Source organism: Saccopteryx leptura, chromosome 1 (assembly GCF_036850995.1).
Source record: "Saccopteryx leptura isolate mSacLep1 chromosome 1, mSacLep1_pri_phased_curated, whole genome shotgun sequence".
In the NCBI taxonomy this organism is placed as follows: Eukaryota; Metazoa; Chordata; class Mammalia; order Chiroptera; family Emballonuridae; genus Saccopteryx; species Saccopteryx leptura.
The window spans coordinates 163582969-163604203 of record NC_089503.1 but is presented as its reverse complement, the minus strand read 5'-3'; the positions used below and the strand labels follow the sequence as shown (position 1 = coordinate 163604203).

General features: G+C 47.0%; 1 protein-coding gene across 2 annotated transcripts; it reads right to left on the bottom strand.

Annotated features, from left to right (window-relative positions):
• Nucleotides 1-1504: 1504 nt before the first annotated feature.
• Nucleotides 1505-8879, bottom strand: ZNF281 (zinc finger protein 281). 2 transcript variants are annotated; one of them, XM_066379866.1, is made up of 2 exons: nucleotides 6431-8879; nucleotides 1505-6304 (listed from the first exon to the last, which is right to left on the bottom strand). In XM_066379866.1, exon 2 carries the CDS (start codon nucleotides 6284-6286, stop codon nucleotides 3659-3661), a length of 2628 nt encoding a protein of 875 aa, XP_066235963.1. In that variant the 5' UTR covers nucleotides 6287-6304; nucleotides 6431-8879; the 3' UTR covers nucleotides 1505-3658. The 2 variants fall into 2 exon arrangements, with proteins under 2 accessions (XP_066235963.1, XP_066235964.1); XM_066379867.1 differs by having other exon boundaries at nucleotides 1505-6300.
• Between the last annotated feature and the right edge of the window lie 12356 nt (nucleotides 8880-21235).

Below are 21235 nucleotides of genomic sequence, written 5' to 3'. Positions count from 1 at the left end.
GCAGAACTAAGAGAAAGCGACTGTGTCCAGTGGCGGTTTCCTCCAGAAGGGTCCCCACCGAGGCTCAGAAGGTGATTGTGTGGTGGGAAGCTCCTCGGGGGAACAAGGGCCCACCAGAGGGTCCTGTCATGCCAGGCCATCCTGCCCTCACCACCCCCCAGCTCTGCCTTAAATGCAAGTTAGCAAGTAACCACCCCACACGGGGGGGGGGGGGGGGGGGCAGAGTCCTGCCTCTCCCTTCGCATCAGTTAATACAGAACCCTGACTCAGATTTGTAATCGCTGTCGGAAATGTTTTTAAAAGTTAAAAACTTTTAGTGCAGATTTATGGGTCAGTTTTCTGTCCTTGTTACTACTCAGTGACTTCACAAAGCCCTAACCAGCCACAGCGAGATCATGGAAGATGGTCCTTCTCCTGCCTGAATCCGCAGGGCCACAGCGGAAACACAAGTGCAGTTCACTGTTACCCCTGACACCGAGAGGGTAGAAACCCTCCCTGCAGCATGGCCACACCCACGTGCGGACTTCTACACAAGGGAAAAGGGGTGGGTAAAAATAACTCAAGTGGGGCCTCATGTGGACCAGAGAAGCAGGTCACCGGCACAAAGAGACCAGACCTGGGTCTAAACGCAGAACCCAGAGCTTGGGCTGAGCATTCCTGTTCTCACAAAAATGGCAAATGGAGTAACAACCTCGGCGAGAACGAAACTAATTTACTTTTCCTAATCACATGGGCCCACAGGGTAGTCCTCCACAGAGAAATCCATACTTATGCTCCATAAGTCACTGATCATTTCCCTACAACAGGATCAGAGATTTCCACTCCTTGAGCCACTCAATTGCAAAGCACAATTTTCTCATGACTTTATATGGCCCACCTACAATCCTTTCTCCTTCACATCACCAAGTTGTAAATACCTACTCTGCATCTTCAATGTTTACATGTCTTAGCTCTTCCCTTCCACTAGCTATACTTTCAACCTTTGTAAATGTTGTTCAAGTGTGATTTCACAATAATTTTTTCCCTACTAAAGATGCTCAAGACCATTTTTATTTGTCACACTTTTTGAGGCAAAAAAAAAAAAAAAAAAGGACGTACCTGGAGGCAAAAGATACTGGACCCTGCTTTAAAATAAAATGAAGCTTCAATGAGTAGCTCCTTGGAATAATATAACTGCCCACAAAAATTAGGGGGATATTTATTCATTTCACATTCCTTTTGAAATATCCCAATTTTTGTGACTAGTATATGTAGGATGGCTGATCCAGCCTCAGGAAGATGGGTTCCCAATGACACGTCACATTCCTGTCTCTCACAGTGCGCCTCACACACAAAAACGAAACAGTCAAGCAACTTTCGGACAAGCCTACGGAGATGGAACACCTGGACACAAACCAGTGCCCCAACCTCAGGTTACACCCCCAGATGTATTTTATGAGAACCGGTGAACAGGAAAATCTGAAAACATGCGACTAGGCACGAAGTGATACCTCCTTTCTTCAATTTTGTGATTAACAGGTTTGTTTTTTTATTATTGGTAGTCAACTAGCGCAAACAATCAGAATAATACATATGCAGTTTTCAGTACACACAATAAAAGTTAAAAGAAATTCAAAACCTGTATAAAACAAAACACTTGAGGAAAAAAATCATACATCTTAAGATACAGTGGTTAAGGTCCTCTCCCCATCCTTTGATAACAGCTTGCTCTCTGCATCCCACAGAACTTGACCTCACTCACCAAAATAAAAGATACAGACTTTTTTTTATAATCAAGTGTATTTAAGAGGATTAAACACTTTTTCTAAGACCTTGCAAGTGACAGGTAGGTAGGTGACCCTTTAGCTGGCAAAGCACACTTAAGGGAGGAAAGTGAGGGGGAAGGACATCAACTAGCATTTTGTAACCATTTTAATAATTTCTTATTTTCCAAACACTGCTTTCATAACAGAAGTGTTTTACACTTACACAATATTAATTACTTTATTATACATGGAAGCCTGTGGTAGGCCAGTTACACAATGAAGACAGCAAACAAACAGTGGTACTTTCCTGACGTCAGAAGAGTACCTAAGACAGAAACATCACCAAAAGTACATAAAAACTCATCGGCATAAACACCAAAGTACATTAAAAAATATAATCAGGGAAAAAAATACAATTGCTAAAAAGTGGTTTAGAGCGGAGCCACTGTCACCAGCGGTTTCAAATGGCAATTAGGGTTGATAGCAAGTTTTGCTGACTTTACAAGACCCCTGTACAATACTGACTGATGCACCCGTTTAAATGGACACTGAAGGCCGCAATCTCAGAGAAAGGCTCTGAGGTCATTACTAAAGGCAGGCCTGACATCATCCTCGCAGTGGCTACGTCACCCATTGGAATTACCACCTTATAATACCTACAGCTCCAAGTACATGGGACTTGATGAGACATGAAAATCTGTATGGGTTTCTTTCCTTAAAATTTTTTTTTAAAGGGTAGGGGATGTTTATCTTCTAGCTTACTATTTGGATGCCATTGGCATCTAAAATGCGTAATGAATTACCTACTAGGATGTAACTCATTCTAAAATGGAAACCCTCAAGACACAGGGAACAGGGCAGGCCCAGAGCTCTTAGAAAGGGCAGGCAGGGTAGGAACAAAAAAAGTGTGGGTGACACAGAGTAACATAAACAAGAGGACAATGTCTTTAGGCTTCTCCATTAGTTATTGACACAGTTCTGTAAAATCTGGGGTGTTATAATACCTATGTAATTCCAACTTGGGTTCTAATACTGGAACCTACCACTTGGGCTTCAACACTGCTAGAGACGTCACCTGACTTAGTGGAATCACAGCCTTGTGACAGATGGGGTAAAGACAGAGGGTGCTTTTTTCATTTTCTATTTTTTTTCCTTCTTTTATTAAAGCTATCATTCCAGGCTTTGATCAAAGATCCAAGAAGGTTTGTTCTCCAAGAAGCTGGAATAAATGTGGTTTGGAAGTTCAGAGTACATTTAAAAGCTGCAACAGAATATATAGGTAGCCAACATCTCAGAATTTTGGATCAGCCCAGATGGTGACAGCAATTTGAAATGTTTTCTCGATCCCTTAACTCAAAAGAGGAAACCTACATCGTATTAGCCCAGAGAGAGCAATTTGAAATGTTTTTTTTTTTTTGACCCCTCACTTAAATGATGAAACGTATACCATTACTATCTGTGAATCGGATATCCGTTCCGATGACAACATACAGAATCCCCCTGCGTTATTTCACTTTCCTGAGAGTAAAGCGATGAGAATAACCTTAATCCTAACAACAAAGTTTTTGTGGGGGTTTTTTGTTTTGTTTTTTTTTGTAGGATTTTTTTTTATTTTTTTGCATTTAAAACTTTGGGCTATTCCCTGACAATCTATAACATGTAAATTTGATTGCTAAACATTGTCATTTTTGAATGTCAAACTATTTTTAATCTATTGATTTTGATTAAAAATCATAATAGAAACCAGAGCTAAAATCACCACTAACAAAATAAACTAAATATGAAAAGTTGCATTGAAAGGGCATTACATTATTCTTAATAGGATCATGTACAAACATTCCAATGGCAGTGTTCTCAAAATAAAACAAAGTTACATTAGCAGACCGCCAGCCTGGTCACTCATGTGTGGGACCTTACCTGTAACTCTGGCTGGTGGGAGTCTTTACTCGTGTACTACTACATGGCTCACTGACATCAGACATCATATTTGTGTACCCTGAGAAATCTGACACGGAAGTCCTGACCCTATGGTCCACTTCTCCGTTAGAGTTACTGACGAAGGTCATTGGCACCCTGCTGCCCGACTTGAACTGAGAACCGAACGCTTGTGCAAAGTTCTCAATCTGGTACGTTGTTCTAGGCTCTATGTCTTTCTGAGGATCTATCTGGCTAGCTAACTCCTGAGATGGCATCTGAAAGCTGGTTGAGGACTCTAAGTTTTTCTGTTGTTCCTTCTGGCTAGTCAGTTTCTGAGATGAGGACTGGAAGGCCGAGGAAGTCTCTAAATTCTTCTGAGAGTCTATCAGGTCGTCCAGCTCCTGGGAAGGTGTCAACTGCTGATGGGTCGCATCCAGGGCGGACAGGTACAGGCCCGGCTGAGATCCGAACAACATCCCAAAAGGAGGCTTTGGCAATGAAGACGGCAACACTGAGGTAACAGACTGGCCGAAACCACACTCCAAGGGGGATGTAGTGTATACCTGTTTCTCTGGGAAGAGAGTGTGGTTGTGTAGAGGTGAAGACAAACTCACAAACTGGAAACCGTGTCCAAGGGTAAAACCTGCATTTGTGGACTTCTCAAAAGCCTGCTGGAGGTATTTGGAGTACTCTTGCAACATGCTGGCCTTGTCGCTGGCGGGGGTTTGGGTGCCGGGGCTCAAATTCTCCTCCTGAACCAGCTCCGAGTGTTCTCCTGAGGTGTGTAAATCCACTCGTGGCTCAGGGATGGTGAAGGGGTCCTCCTTCTGGCTCTCCGACTTGTTGGAGTACTGATCCAATATACTCTGCAACACCTCATCAGGAATGCCAGACTTGTCATGACAAGACTTAATCTCTGTACTGAGCGCCGAGGAGTCCATGAGCGACAGCGGGGACTCGCTGTCCAGAACACTGACCCCTGCAGACTGAATGACAGACTGCTGGGAGACCATGTGTCCTACGTTGATGGAGAAGGCACTGTTGCTGGTGGCAGTGGGTAAGTATCTTCTTTTCTTTGAGAACTGCATGGCGTCATCGTAGTTGCTATTCAGCTGGCCTTGTTTGCCACCCGCACTCTGGAGAAGGCTGATGGCCTCCGCGCTGGCACTGGGGACGATGCCAAGAGAGCCCCCTGGCTTCCCAGACAAAGACTTCTGTCCAACCATGTCTGGTAAGGGCGACACAAAGTTCAGGTAGTTTTTGTCGGGGTTCTTCCTGCTTCCTTTCTTAAAGATCAGTTTTGGCACCCTTTTCTGGAGTTCGTCAAGACCGCTGCCAAGGATGCCCCCACCGGCAGACAGGGCGGGCATCTCCACCGAGTAGCTCTGCATGCTGATGCTGTTGGGAAGCTGCGACTCGCCCGCTTTGCCGGCCTTGCCATGCTCCTTGCTCTCAACGGCCGCGCTGCTGCTTTTCGCCTTAGCTTTTCTCCTCGAAGAGCTGCTGTGTCCCTGAGACAGCACAGCCAGGTTCCCCAGGTTGCTGTGGTTGGCCGACCCGGGCTCCACACTCGGGGCTCCCCCCTTGGCGAGGGCTTCTCCGCACGTGCGCCTGTGTTTCAGCAGCCGGTCAGTCCGGGAGAAATACTGCTGGCAAGTGTCACACTTATATGGCTTTTCTCCGCTGTGCGTCCTCTTGTGCCGCTCCATGTGGTACTTCTGGATGAACTTCATGCTGCACTGATCACAGCCAAATGGCTTCTCCCGGCTGTGGATCTTCTCGTGCCGCTGCAAGAGGTACTTCTGGATGAAGCCCATGCTGCACTGGCTGCACTGGAAGGGCCGCTCACCGGTGTGGATGAGGACGTGCCGGCGCAGGTGGTAGGAGCTCCGGAAGGCCGCGCTGCAGTGGTCGCAGATGTGAGGTTTCTGGCTCGGGGACAGGACCGCGCCTTCCCCGTCCCCGGCCCCAGCCGAAGAAGAAGACGACGACGGCTTGGAGGATGCGCTGGGCTTCCTCTTGGCTTTGATTCCCTGAGATTCTGGCTTTGGCCTCTTCACCTTCTTGACGTGCGCGTCCTGCTTTGGCTCCTCGCCGCCGCCGAGCAGGGCGTCGCGGGGGTGCGGGGCCGGTGGTGGCGGCGGCTGCTGGTGCAGGACGCTCAGGTCCTGGATGACGCCGTGGCCGCCCCCCTCACCGCCGCCCAGGCCGGCCGTCCGGTCCTCAGCGCCCGCGAACAGCCCCCCGTAGTGGTGGTGCGGGGGCTGCTCGTCCGGGTCGGCCGGCTTCTCCTGCTTGATGCTCACCAGCGGCTGCAGGAAGCCCCAGGGGGTCCGCGGCGCCGGGAAGGCCGCGCTCGAGCCCGCCGGCTCCTTCTTGAAAGTCATGTCCGGGGCCGGCGGCGGGGGCGGGGGCGGCGGCTCGGCCGGGGCCGCGGGGGGGGCGAGCACGCACTGCGGGGGAGGGGCGGCCGGGCCGGCCGGCCGGGCGAAGCTAGCCACCGGGGGCAGCCGGTGGTTGAACATGACCAGGCCCTGCGGAAAGCTGGGCTCCATCTCCGCCCGCCGGGAGCCGCCGCCGCCGCCGCCGGAGCCGCCGCTCAGGAACCCGCCGCCGACTCGCATGCCCCGGAGGAGGCCTGGCTGCGGAGGGAGGAGGGACGGAGAGGCGGTGGGGCCGGGCCGCGCGACCCCGCGCCCGCCGCCCCCGCCCGCCCGCGCTGGCGGCCCCGCCCGCCCCCGTGCCGCGCCGCCCCCGCCCGCACTTACGGTCCTGCCGCCGCCGCGCCGCCGCCGCCGCCTCCGGTTAATAAAAATAACGCCGTCCTCTCCACAATGGAATTAAAAGCCTCCCCCGCACTGCGCAGGCGCGCCGCGGGGTCTGCTGGGAGCGGCCGGCCCGGCCCGAGGGGAGCACTGCGCGGGCACTGCGCACGCGCCGCGGCTTCCGCCCGGCCCGCCTGTCAATCACCGGTGCCGTTGGGCGCAGGGGTGGCCCCCCCGGGCTGGAGGGGGCGGGACCTATGCGGGGACGGGGAGGGACCCTCCGTAGAGAGGCCTCCGCGGCGGGCTGGCCTGATTGGTGGACGGCGGTGAAGGACAGGACGTGGTGAGGGCCTGTGCGTAAAGGAGCTCTGGATGAGGACCCGCCACCCCCCTGTCCTGGGGCGGGAAGTCCCGCCGGAGCCGGCTGTGGGCTGCAAGGGGGGAAACTGAGGCCTGCGCGCCGGGGCGCGCTCCGCTTTACGGTTTGCAGGCCCGGTGTCGAATCACAGCCCAGACCCCCGACCCCTCCAGGGTGTCCCCCGGGGCGTCGGGAACTGCACCCAGCTGCTCAGCAAGGATTCAGCCACATGGCTGGTGGCCTCCCTCCGAGGGTGGGGACACTTTGCAGCGGGCGCAGCTCGCTCTTTGCAGTTATAGCAGGAGCCTCCCTGGAAACCGCAATAGCGGTACTGTTGCAAAAAAAAAAAAAAAAAAGTTGTCCGGCTGCCAACCTACCTGAAGGCTACAGGAAAAGGAACCGGCGTGACCCAGGCGCGGCAGCCCTGTAAAACACGCCCACGTGCGGACTCATCAGTAGGTTTAAATCCCACGCCTTCTCGATCTGCCTAGTTGGTCCCTCTGCCAGGTTACCTGGCGGCCCCAGGTGACCCGTGAGAAACTGGTCACCCGGCCCTGCTGAGCCTTCAGCCAGGGGCCACACTGTCCTTGCTCAGGAGAGAAGCCTGAGAAACGCATGCAGCATAGGGACCGTGACAAAGTCAAATCCTGAAATCAAAGCTGGAGTGACAGAAGTCAAACAGCAGCACCTCGTCTACACAGGGCACTCACTCTCCTGTTAAGCATATAACCATCTAACTCCCCAACATTCCTAGCACAGAGTATTGATTTTTTTTTTTTTTTAAAGCCCCTGGAGTTTTGTCTTTTTTTTGTAAAAGCTGGAACATTGACAATAATTTATTTACAAAGCCTATTCCCTTTAATGGAATTACAAGTCATGTTGATCACAATATATTCTAGCTACATAACTTCTCATAATTTAATAATAAATGAGTTCCCTGAGAGAGTTCACCATTGAAACTATAGAGATTATTAATGACATCCTTGTGGGCCTCTCTTCGTCTGTTCAAAAACTTTAAAGGACAAGACTATCTCTTGAGCACGTTAAGATGAGAAATATTAGTATTCCTCTTAACTCCACGCCACTACACAGAAGCATTCTGCCACTTTCCAGGGAGAGGTTTGAATACTGTCAAGCGTAGGTGCATGTGGAAAAAGACTGAAAATTCAAAAACTTAAAAGGCAGAAGTAAAATATCAGTCGACACCTGTGAGGAATGAGGCTGTCCCCTTTATTCACAGTGCCAGTGTTTAATGGCACGCCAGGATGCCTATCAGCCAGCCCAACCATGAAGGGCAGGAGGACACTCCAGTATGAAAAAGCCAACTTGGTTCCTCCGTTATCAAGATAAGAAACCTGTCATTTCTCTCATTCACTCTGTCAGCCTTGAGATCCTCAGAGCAGACTTACTTCTGTGGCGTGCACCCCATAGATCAGGAAGATGGAGAGACCCTGTGGAATACAATGGGGGGGGGTTGCTGTTAACGCTAATCATTTCACTGGGAAGAAACACCTGAAATAAACTTTCCTGGGGACAGACAAAAGACGACACACTTCATCAAGGTCAATTTATTTTTCTATTTTTCAACATTAGCAGAGGTACCTTGAGCATTTATTTGTAAGATGTGGTGCTAGTCAGTTCCTTAGAAAGATAAAATAAGATACCACCCTTCCCCCCCCCCCTGGGGTGAGTACATAGAATGTTAATTAGGAAAATCAGGATCCCATCTTTGAGAGATAGCTGGGTACAGAACAAATTAAACCCAGAAAATGTCATCTAAGTCATCATAGGAATGGCTGTTAAGCATCAATATTTCTAAGCATTGTTTTAGACGACAGCCATTAGAATACTTTTTGTAACTGTCTTTAATGGGGTAACTATTAAAGTATGAAATAGCTAAAAGGATAAACTTGGGGTAATAAGTATGAATAGGTTTCAGATTAACACTTCAAATACCAGTTCAAGCTGAGATGAAACTTCTCGTGATCTGCTATTGTAAAATCGCACGTATTTTTATTGAATCCCATATGTAATAAGTGTTCCCTGAGTCTGCTATTAGTTCTTGGGTTTAGAAAATAATTGGTAAAATGTAAATTAAATCTCTTAGATAGAAGAAGTAAAAATTCTTCTATCTAAGAATTTTATTTTTTTTTTAAGTAAATAAAACTGGTGTGGTTTAAACTTGTTAGCAATACTAGGGAGGCAAGACATTTTTCCATGTGTTTTTGCCTTACAGAGGAAATAAAAACCTACCCTGTGCTATTCTTGGTAGGTACTAATACACCAAATATTAAATAGGGGTCCGGACTAAAATCTGGAAATGGTTCCAATAGTTAAGTAATATGATACTTTCAAAAGGAACACATTACAGGAATATTTTAGTATTTGTTTTACCTCTGAACCCTCACATCTTACAGATCATGGAAACAACCCTAGAAGAAGACTGAATAAAACAGAAACGAGTTTTGTCCATGTTAGTTTCTTTTAATAGAATTTTTTAGAAACAATCTTAAGTAAAACAGAAAAATCTAGAAATGGTGCTAGGAGTTCTCCTATGTCCCCCATCCGGTGTCCCTGGTTATCAACATTTTACATTGATATGGTACATATGTTACAATTACTCTTATTAGTTTTCAATACTATCTATGTAGTTTCTTTTTTTTATTAAATGAGTTGGGTGTATAATTTTAGAAACTAAAATTATTGTAGTACATATATGCCTTGGTGTTCATGAGAACAATTAATAAAGAGTTTTCAAGCCTGGCCTGTGGTGACGCAGTGGATAAAGCATCGACCTGGAACACTGAGGTTGCCCGTTTGAAACCCTGGGCTTGCCTGGTCAAGACACATGTGACAAGCAATCAATGAACAACTAAAGTGAAGCAACTATGAGTTGATACTTCTCGCACACCCACCCTTTGTAAAACACAATAAATAAAATCTTTTAAAAAAAAAAACCAAAAACGAATTTTCAAACAATAAAAACTTTTCATTTGGACCCTGGCTGGGTCGCTTAAGTTGGGTAGAGAGTGTCATCCTGATATGCCAAGGCTGTGGGTTTAATCCCTGATCAGGGCACATACAAGAATCAACCACTGAATGCATAAATAAGTGGAACGACAAACTGATGTCTCTCTCTCCCTCAAATCAATAAATTTTTAAAAATTTCATTTGGGTCATAACCTTTTAAAAATTCAAGTATAGTGAGAGTCTTGTCACCGTGTATGTATGACTTCCCAAAGCTCGGTATCAACACTCTAGTCCCCCTTACATGCAGCCTTCAGGATCTGCATGGAGCCTGGTGAATTCAAGCTGTGTGGATGGTTTCATTTTATAAGCTACTTGTTTGCCTTTCTTCTAGATAATTAAAGGGAAAAGATATTTTATCTCTGATTTATGAAAAAACTTTAAGTCCTCCTTCCCTTAGTAATGCTATGTCTTTATTTAGTTAGTATTAGTGTATTATATAGATATCAAATTAAGAGAGGTCACTCCCATTTTAATTCTATTTATAACATAGGAGTATTTTGCTTTGTGCAGTCATGAGCTCCTGACTGAATACAGTTTCCTGTAAATTAAACAATGAGCACCGTGGTTTCTATCCGTTAAGAAACAGCTGTTTACATGAAATCCATATATGATGCTTTGAAAATCAAAGAACCCTTCTATCATGCGTGTGATCACTCCTGCAATGCATCTCCTTTGTAAATTCAATTTTTTCTCTAAAAGAGAGTTTTTAAAAGTCACATTTCCCTCGTGCCTTGGTAAAGTGAGGACGAATACAGATCATGTCCCAAAGTTTTTATTTACTGCTTTATGTCTGAAATGTTGATATTTAACCCTTTAAAGTAATATAAAATGATCAACAACCAAAATCCCCCCTTTGAGACAAGGACTGAGGCTAAAAAAGGCTTTTAAAGAAACGCAGCTTCAACCTGAAAGGTTTTTTCCCCTCTTCCTTCTTTCTCCTCCACACACACTTGCACTTGCGAGCATTCATTGCCAAGCCCCAGAATGATGACTCCTGAGGACCTCAAAGAGGTCTGAGGCTTGAAACCACCCCAAGGAACCTCTGCTTTCCTTTTTCTCATCTTGTCTGCCTGATGCCACCACAACTGGTTGCAAGGTAACCCCTCCCCCATTGTACAGGCCATTGTACGACTTTTTAGATTGAACTCTTTAGAACGTGATAAACCCCTCACTTCTGGATAAACACCCCCACATTTTCTATGGCCCACAGGGAAGAGTCAAACACAGATGCAGAGAAACATAAAAACAATTGTAATCCATCATATCTAGCAGCCACTTTTCAATTCCTCCAGGGACACTACCTCTTGGAACAGCCAGAAGGAACCAACTGCCAACTTGCAACTGGCACTGAAATTTCTGAAACTCCCCACACCGACATTCCGTCCTACCAATGAGCTAAAGCGGAGAGTGTGCCCCATGTGTGTCTGAAATGCCCAAGCCCTGGTGTGTGTTGGTAGTCTCTGCTGGGCCATTCACAGATGTATATTCATCCACAGGGGGCAGGGTGTATTTATCTATAGAGGTACCGGTTTCTCAATTTGTTCATCACAGTAAAAATCACCATCATTGGGCCAGGAACACCCACAGCAGATGTTGTGTGTGTGTACTTAATGGGCAGGAGCCAGGACCACAGGGAGATTACATCTGATAACTGTTCAAGGGTTAAGGATAGAAACCCAAGGGGAAGAGGAGGGGGAAAATCATCCCCCTTTATCTATGAAACCTTAAAAATGGAGGCATCATTGTCACTTTTGCTTTTGTGAAAGAAGTCCAAGAACAGGGTCCACCCACAGTTTCGAAAGGCCAACATCTAGTCTGTTATTTTATATCGATTGTCCTGTTCTTTCATAATGCACTCCATGGCTGTCACAAAATCAATCTTCTTTTAAGTGGTAATATGTTCTTTTCCCCCAGAGAGACAAAGAACAGGAAAGCGCCAATACCCACCATACATTGCTTACTCAAGAATCAGAATGATATTAACAATGCTGATATATGCATCGCTTCCTGGGGAAGGCGCTTGCATTTACATAATGCTGTTTGTGACTCACTGCAACCACACAGGCAGTATGAATATTGTTAGCTTTATTTTATAAATGGGGGATTTTGAGACCTGCTCACTGCAGTGCCCACGTGTGAGGGTTGGCATGCAGGCTCCTTAGCGAATGCTCCTTGGCAAACATGGCCTCGTAGACAGACACCTCCTAACTCATAAGCCACCAACTTCAAGACAACACCGTTAGGGAGGTCTTTTACAGCTGAGGTTTGTTGCAAGCATTGCAGTTGGGTGAGCTGATAAAGGTCTAGGGGTCTCAGGGCCCAGTCAGCCTGGTTCTCTTCCCACTGAGGAAGGCCTCGCAGGTACATGAGGATGGACACTTTGTCACAGGGATGCTCAGTCACTGTGTGCTTGGTCCTGTCTTTTGTCCCATCCCTCACAAACTCCCCGTTCAGTGATGTATATTTGCTCGTAACTTGGGAAACGTACCTTCTGCCATCCAGAGGCTGCTAGGTAACTGCAGAGTCAAATATCCCTCTCACTTATTATCATTTCCTGAACTTCTTTGGATGGGTGGTATGGCGCTGCGTGGGTTTGCTTATTTTTAAACCATGTTCCCACCAACCTTCTGTGGACAGCTCCTGTTTGGGGGACTAATCCCCACAGAAACTAGAGCGCATCAGGTGAGCAGGGTGTCCATGTTTGAGTGGCAGGTGGAGCATTGAGTGCCACGGGAGTGGCCAAAAACTTGTGGCTCTTCATCTCCTCGGCAGCTCTAGGATGGGGCGAGGGCTCGCGGCGTGAGCTAGAGGGGTGTCCGTGCCCTGCTAGACAAAAAGAGCAAGGGAGGAAAACTCGTGGGTCATCTATTCTCGTTTTTGTGAAACAAAGAACAAAACCCTCTCTTGTCCCTCCCCAAATATAACCAATTAAAGAGAAGAAGGACATAGAAAGGTGCACACTAACACGGAAGTCATCACTGGTTTCCGAGCGGGAAAGTCGAGGAGGAGAGGCAAGTTGGACACAGGTGACTCAGCAATGATCAGAGGAAAACATGTATGACTTCATCAACACAAGAGGTGGAAGACGCAGCCCATGGAGCAAGTTACCATGGAGATAGGAAACAGGACCTGTAGGGCCAGGGCCTAAGTGTCAGATGGACACATGAAACCTTGATTTGATTTTTATATAAAATGGTAGAGGTTTTTTTCTTCGTTCCTATTATTTTAATATAAAGACTACAGTATCCCTTGGCTGTCTAGCTCAGTTGGTTAGAACACCGTCCCAATACACAAAGGTTGCAGGTTCAACCCCCAGAGATCAACGTTTCTCTCTTTCTCTCCCTTTCTCTCTCTCTCAAATCCAGTTTTTAAGAAAAGATGACAACAAATATGAACAACAACAACAAAAAGATGGAAATGGGTTATTGAAGTGAATTTCCTTTTTATAGTGGTACATTTAAATAAATGTACATTCATTTTGATTGGAAGACCAAAAGCAACGTAAGTAGCTTACACTGTAGCACAACAACTTTGCCAGGAAAAGAGGGCAGGTTGCCTCTTTTGTGGGATGCATTTGATTGGATTTGATCCTTCTTCTGATGACCTGATTCTTGAAAGGCAGGAAGAGCGACCAGGGAGACACCTGGGAAAGGGCATTTTGGACAGATTTGGAGACGGCGCAGGCTTGTGAGACCACACACTTCCTGAGGTCCTGCCAAGGGCTCAGAATCACTAGGGCCCATGGGTTTCACACGGGAGGAGGAGGAACCAATGGAGCCTGAGGGGCAGCAGGACCAGAAGAAGGAAAGCCTGGTCTGTCATGTCCAGGAGCTCAGCTAGTCTTCCCGGGGAAAGGAGGGGTCCCAGTAGAATTTTAATTGGAGAAGTGATGTCATGAGATTTTTTTTTCTTTTCAGTAACTCTAGGGGTGATGAGGGAGATGGAAGACCAGGTAAGACGTTATCATTCGGGTAAGAGCCCAGAACTGGAGAAATGGTCTTAAAAGTTCAGAAATGGGTAGGAGGTACCATTTCACGTATATGGACACAGAGCCAACGTGGTAGGAACAAGACAGGGCCAAGTTCCAGGTGGGTACCACTACCTAAGACAGAGAACTAAAAAGAAAAAAAAAAGTGCTTATTTGTTGGGGTAAATAAGACATGTGGTCCAGGAAGCCACTGGACAGAGAAGTTGGGAGAGGGCTCTGTGGGACTGCAATTGGAGTTGGGAACTGTCAGAGGACAGGCCAAGTCAAAACCACCCAGGAGGAAACGTGGAGAAGAGATGAAGTTCATGGCTTTGGACAGAGCTGGGGGCAAATGTCACTTCTGCTGCAGAGATGAGCAGGAAATATCAAGGGAAGAGGAGTCAGAGGTTTAAAGAGGGTGTTTCCATGGAAGCCAAAGGGAGAGGTTTCAGGGAGGAACTAATGATCAGCGACAGGCACAGGACTCTCAACGCACCAGGCCTGGCTCCCAGGCCCAGTACGGTCCCTTGCTAGCTGTGTGATTTGAGACAGATCATTGGCATCTTCGTGCCTCAGGTGCGTCCTGTATCAAATGCATGCAGTGATTGTGCCCACCTCTGTGGCTTGTTATGGGAATTACTAAAGTCAGTGTTCACAGGTTGCTTCATACGGGACCTGGCAGGATGTAGCCGCTGCTGGAATTCCATCACCTGTCCCCTGACCATGCCCCGTGGTATTTAGGAGTGATTGATTCTTTCCACTCACCACTGAGAATGCCCCCCAGGTCAGGCCCTAGGAACACAGGGCATTGCCCTTGCCCTTGATGGAGCGCCCCCCTCTGGCGAACAGCATTTACTGAGTGCAGACTGTGTGCACTGTCCCTTTTTAATTTTTACACATATTTATAGAGAGGGAGGGAAGAGAAAGAAAGAGAGAGAAGGAGAGAAATAATGGTCTGTTCCTGTATGTGCCCCAACCGGGGATCAAACCCACAACCTTTGCATATGGGGATGATGCTCTAACCAATCGAACTACCCCGCCAGGGCCATAAGTGTGCACTGCTCTAATCACCGGGCGAGCATCACCTCGCTCATCCCCACACCCACCCCAGGATGTACGGTGCCCTCATTACGCCCATTTTACAGATGAGAACAGTGGGGAGCACAGAGGGAATTGGCAAAGTCCTGGGGCCACAAGGTGGCAGAAACAGAGGGTTTGACCCCAGCTGCACTGGCTCTGGAGGGCACCCCCTTCCCCTCTGAATCAGTGGTGTCCAGGTACCTCCCCCATGACCTCTGCACCAGCGGCTTTAGAAGTCTGGTGGGGGCAGCATCCAGACTGAGTTAAGCTGAGCACCACACGGAAGCTAGTTAGTGGAAAGATCAGAAGCGTTTCCACGGAGAACCAGACTAACAAAGTCCAAGCAAGTGACCTGCGGTGGCTTCCTCCAGTATAAATGAGCGGTGAGGGAGTAAGGAACACTGAAGACTGAACAGGGAGCATGTTCCTCAGACAAGGCCTTCCTCAAATAAGTTTCCACTGTTCCCTGGCAATGAGCTGTCAGGTGGCAGTCACTTCAAGAGGATGATCTCTCGAGAATGCTTGAAGGATATATGTTTGGTATTATATATTGAAGCAAGGCCAGGATAATTTAAATCTCAAATCCAGGTGTGGCAGGATCTCCTTCTATTACCAAAAATAAAAAAGCCAAGACCAAGACATGTCTTCTTACCCAAATCTAAGATCACGAAAGTCTGCAGGTGAGCAATCAGAAAATTTTGGTACATGTACAAAAAAATAAAAAATATAAAGAGTAGTCTCACCTCTTCTAGATCTGGTTCTGAATTCACAAAACCCAGGAACCTGCATTTTTATTTTTACACACACACACACACACACACACACACACACACCTGGTTATCCAGGTACATAATGAAGTTTAAAAGGTAATTCCAGCCCCAGCCCCTCCAAAAAAACAAAACGAGTTCTGTGACCTCAGGCCAATTACACAATCTCTGCTTCTGTTTCCTCCCTGTAAACAGAGGTAATAATAGTACCTACCTCAGAGCGAGTAAGCTAACTTTTTAGCACAACACCTGCCTCAAGGTAAGCATTCTGTTTGGTATTCATATGTAGAACGAACAAGCTATGGTTTTTTAAGATAGTCAGTCAAACGAGAGTCTATCACTTTAGGGAGGCACTGGCTCTCCCTTATCTGAGAATGAAGTAGATTCAATCTTGAATTGATTTTTTTTTAAGGTTGCCACCAAAAGGCCTCGGGGAGCCAATAAATTAGGAACCATTTAAAGAGGTTTTGGCAACTAAAACTGTGTTGCACAGCTTTCTTTCAGTGACAGTGACTGGCCAGCTACGACAGACCAATGTCACGGGGAGCTGTTACCATTTCACAGATGGACGCTGTAAGAATTGCAAAATCTAGTTTGAATGGTGGATGAGTCAGGACCCTCCTGCGGCAGAATACAGGAACCCAACTCAAACCAGATGTGACGAGCCAAGAGGAGGAAGCTTGTGGGCTGGTGACTGGGGTCTAGCTATCAGAAATGACGAAATGGCTGAATAATTAAGTCTGGGAACAGAGAGACGGGGCAGGAACAAAGGACCCCCTGTCTGCTTCTCTGTCATTCTCTCCAACCGCTTGTCTCTGCTGGGAGCAGATAGGTCCAGGCTGTAGTGCTGACAGCTCCTATGTAGTACAAGGGGAAAACCAGGTCCTCCCTCGCAACCACTGAGGTAGGACTATGACCCCAGGCAAGTCCTATCTCACTCAGTGGGCAATCATTGTGGTCTGAGGAATGGACTCTTGTGACTGGCTCAGACTGGTTGACAAGCCCTCCCTCAAACCAGTCCTGTGATCAGAACACCAAGACCATTAAAGAGGACGGCCATGTCCATTCAGACTAGGACCAGAGGAAGGACAGGGACAGAAAGAGTCACCCAAGGAACATCAGATCCCCACCCCCACCCCAGTGAGTAAACTACAGGTTCGGTCACCGTCCTCTGGACCCACAACTCGGTGGGGGGAGCAAAGCAAATGCATCTGTCTATGAGAAATGAAGAGAGGCTTCTGTGTTTGGATGGGGGTATTAAGAAAACACAACGTCAGGTACCCAGGTTCCCTGGGGAAGTGGCCTCTGAGTCATAGAAAAGGAGAGAAATCACAGTGACCAATGAAAGACAGTCTCGTGCCTGAGAGACAAAGAGTTAAACTGTTAGGAAAAGCCCCGCGTTTTTGGAGGAATTGGCAAATGACTGATGAGGTATGGATATGATGCAATATGTAGACATTTTTTTAAATTGCTACTAAAAGTTTTTAATCCTGTGAGAAACTGCTTAAAATACACCAGTGAAGAAAAACAGGCTGTCAAAAAATTAAAAAATAAAAAAAGATGCATTTAAAGAAAGGAAATATGCCCAAGGATTGATGAGGCAAAGCCTCCAAGTGTAGGATGACGGACCATCTTAATTTTTCTTATAATACTATGCATTTTTGAAATTTTCTACTTCTTTCATTATCAGAAAAAATATTTTCTAGAAATAGATTTTCAAGGATTTTTTTTAGTTGCATGGACCAATGACTGTCCTTCACTGTTGAACGGCAAAAAGCTACATACAACATTGAATCATAATATAATCACTACGTAAAAATACCCATAGGAAAAAAAAATGGGCCTGGCCTGTGGTGACACAGTGGATAAAGCGTCAACTCTGAGGTTGCCTGTTCAAATCCCTTGGCTTGCCCAGTCATGGCACATACCAGAAGCAACTACTATGAGTATATGCTTCCTGCTTCTCCCCACTCTTTCTTCCTCTCTCTCTCTTTGTTTCTCTCTCTCAATCTCTCTCTGCTCTCTCCAAAAATCAACAAAAAAAAGAAAGAAAATAATGGACAAGCATATACCCAAAAAGTTTCAGCATGTGGTAGAATTTAAGAAAACGCCTTTTTCCTGCACTTTTCTTTCTCTCTCTTTTGTTTCTCCAAGGGTTCTGTGGTTCTTTCATAATCTGAAGTGTGCCCCCTCCCTAGATCATAAAAAAGACTTCACCAGCACCCAGTTGATGACTGTTCATCACTTGTGAACTGCGTCAGTGATAAACAAAGACTTCCACGCCGGTTGAAAAGATGTCACATTTCTAGGAAAGCATTTTTTTGGGGGAAAAAGATCTTAATACGTTAGCCAGAAATGAACAACAAGCTGTTGAGTTTCCTAAAACTTCCCAGAAGGTCAGAGCACACAAGGTCCACACTTCCTGTTGTGTCTGGATTGTCACTGTGTCGAGCAGGCTGCGTAGGGACTACAGGGGCATCGGGCTACATCGTCGCCATCTGGTGACAACATGGAGAAGACAAGTGGTTGACACGAGCCCCAAAGAGGCGGCAGCAGCCTCCCTTGTGGGAGTCAGGTCAGTGGTTCTAGGCAAACAAATCCCCTGGGCGATGGCCAGCATTCGTTGGAAAATTCGAAAGGCAGAGGAAGCATAAGACTTTGCACAACAAACCAGGTCCTATTGCTTGCCAACGCCAGCTATATAGTTCTCGGGAACCCGTTGCATTTGGGCTCGCACGCACTGTACACGTCAGGGTGCCAAGGTGACCCATCGTGCCTTTCAGGCTGAACTTTGTCAGGACCCGCATTATGGACCACCTGGTGTTGAGACTGCTTCTCCTGAGCACATACGGCTGCGTGCTTACATGGACGGGATAGTCACCTTCAGAATTTCCATCTGCAGACTGCCCCGTCAGCTTCTAGGACACACACGCCAATTGTGGCAAAACATGCTGCATTATATATACATACCCTCCCCACTCCAATTAAAAAGAAACCAAAAAAAAAACCCAAACACCTTTCTTTTGAAATAAAAAATAAGCATGAGATTTTTTTTTTAAATCAACAATAAGATGGCAGAAGGCCAAGATGTTTGGAAATTCCCCCCCTGAAGTATACTCCTAGTCATGGCCCTTTTACAGTAGCCAGAAATGTCTTCAAGGGGAGACCTGGGCAAGTTTCCTTTCCCAGTTCCTGGCAATCAGTTATTTGTAAACGTTTGCCTTGGAACTTGATATTTGCAAGTGATGTTTACGGAGTGTGATCTCATGTTGGCGTTGGTACCTCCTGTTTTCAAAATGAAAAAAAATAAAATAAAAAAGTCAGTCAACAACTCGTCCAGTGTCAGAAACTGAACCAGCCAAGCAGAGACAGAACTCGGATTTTGCGGCTGCCGCCAGTTTGGGCTTCAGCTTGAGCACACGTGGTGCATTTGTGTCTGCATCTCTTTCTTTAGTTGTTGGCCGTAACAGACCAAAGAACCGCGAGTGAATGTCTTCCGGAAGACTGTGCGTGAATACAAATCCCTTGGATGGCTTTCATATCTGATCTGACCCATCTTTAAAAGCTAAGAGTGACTAATGCTGCTATGTCTGCCCAAAGTGACGAGTCGTACAATTTGAAATGTCAGAAGATGAAGCAGCCCTTCAGAGCCATGGTCCCACCCCAGCCGACCTCTTCTTTTTTTGTTTTACCATGATGGGCTGAGGACAGCGGGGGCCTTGGCCATGGAACCACCCTCACTGTTCTCAATGCCATAGACAGTAGTAACCAAATTGCCTCCTCCGCCCGACCCGAAACTCCTAGTCCTTCCTTTTTGAAGCCTGTAGTGTGACCATACTTTTTAAATCAGGAGAAAGAGCCTTCACTCCCCACAAGTAACAAACGAGGTTCATCTTGGTAATGGGATTCTCAGGACCTTCGTATACGGGACAAGCGCAGGTATTCTGTGACCCGCAGGAAGCCCCAACCTCTGAGCCAATGGCCTGGACGATCTCCCTGACCTGGGTGCTGATCCTATTTCTTCAGTCACATAGGAAGCAGTAACTTCACATGGGGTATGTTGACCTTAAGAGGGTTGCGTTCTGTAGAAGGGCTTGACTTTGAAAGCAGGTGGGGAATGACCGTTGAGTAGGCTGCTGCTCAGGTCCTCCCAGGGCATGCCGGCTGGCCTTTGCATCCTCTGGGCAAGGCCAGCTCACCTCTGGCCTTCGGGGCCCAGGTTCTGTGTCACCTCTACGGAGGGGGCCTCTCCTGACCTACCCCCCCCCAGAGGACATTCCCCACCTCATGGCCAGGGTCCTCCTTCTCCGCATTTACCGTGACATGCTGCCCACCTCCTCGTTAGCTCTCACTATATCAGTAAGGGTTATTCGTGTTGTCTCTGAGCTCCGGGAGGAAGACCTTGTCAGTCTGGTTGCCACTCTAGTCTCAGGATTGAACATACGGCAGGTACTCAGTAAACCTTTGCTGTGTGCGGGAGAGAAAGCCTCGCGGGAGGCAGGAGCTGGGCCTGGGAGCTAAGAGTGACCAGTTGTTCCTTCAACCAGCAACACCCGGTGGCAGCTGCGGACAAGTGTGGTGTTGCCATGGGAGACGAGGTCAGGGCCGGTTCTGATCCTTGCTAGGAACTGTCATCCCAGAGTTAGAGTCAGGGTCCTCTGCTGAATCCTTTTCCCAGTGCTCTGGCATCCAAACTGGGCATCCAATCCTTCTCCACCGATCTTTCTGGGAGAAAGACCTTTCTCTTCCATGGGGACACAGTAACAGAATAGCTGCACACCTGTGGTTTCTCTCCACCTCTGAGGAACAGGCTCAGTTAGGAGAGCTGTAAAGGTTAAAGCGAGAGCGTGCCTTACATGTGGTCACCTGAGGATGACGAGAGTCCTGCCTCCTCATCTTACGTAAGACAGTCACTCCTACGCAGAGTGCACTTGTGTCTCCTTGTGGTTTCAGTCTGCGTTTCCCTGCTGGTTTATGGTGTTGAGCATCTCATCACCAGTTTGTTGGCCATTTGTATATTTTCTTCAGAGAAAGGTCTATGCCAATCCTTTGCCTGGTATTTAAAAATGGCCAACTTGTCTTTTTTGTTGTTGTTGGCGAGTCATAAAAGTTCCGTGTACATGCCAGAAAGAAGTTCTTCGTGTTTGCAAAGATTTCCCCCCACTCTGTGGGTTGTCCTTTACGCTCTTTGTTGTGCCCTTTGAAGCCCGGAAGAGTCAACACCAGTGGGGTCCCACTTGTTTGGGGCTGCTTGTGCTTCAGGTGTCCTAGTGGAGACAACATTGTTGTTGAATCTGAGGTCGCAAAGAGTTACTCTTACGTGGATGGTTTTTCTAAGGTTAGGTCTTACTTTTAGGTCTTTGACCCATTCTGCATTCATTTTTGTGTACGGTACAAGGTTAGGGTCCAACTTCATTTTTTTTTTTTTTTTTTTTTTTTGCCTCTGGCTAACCTAGGATTGTTTCCACTCTCTTGGGAAACATTATAGAGCATTTTAGCTTTTTAACAAACAGCTCTGTGAATTGCAACTCTGCACATTCTGAAGGGACATGGTTGGCAACAGCGTCCACAACATCACGAAAGCATATTTGATGAAGACCCACAAA

Excerpts from the sequence above, each read along its gene's own strand:
- ZNF281 (XM_066379866.1), bottom strand. The coding sequence starts at position 6,286 with ATGCGAGTCGGCGGCGGGTTCCTGAGCGGCGGCTCCGGCGGCGGCGGC.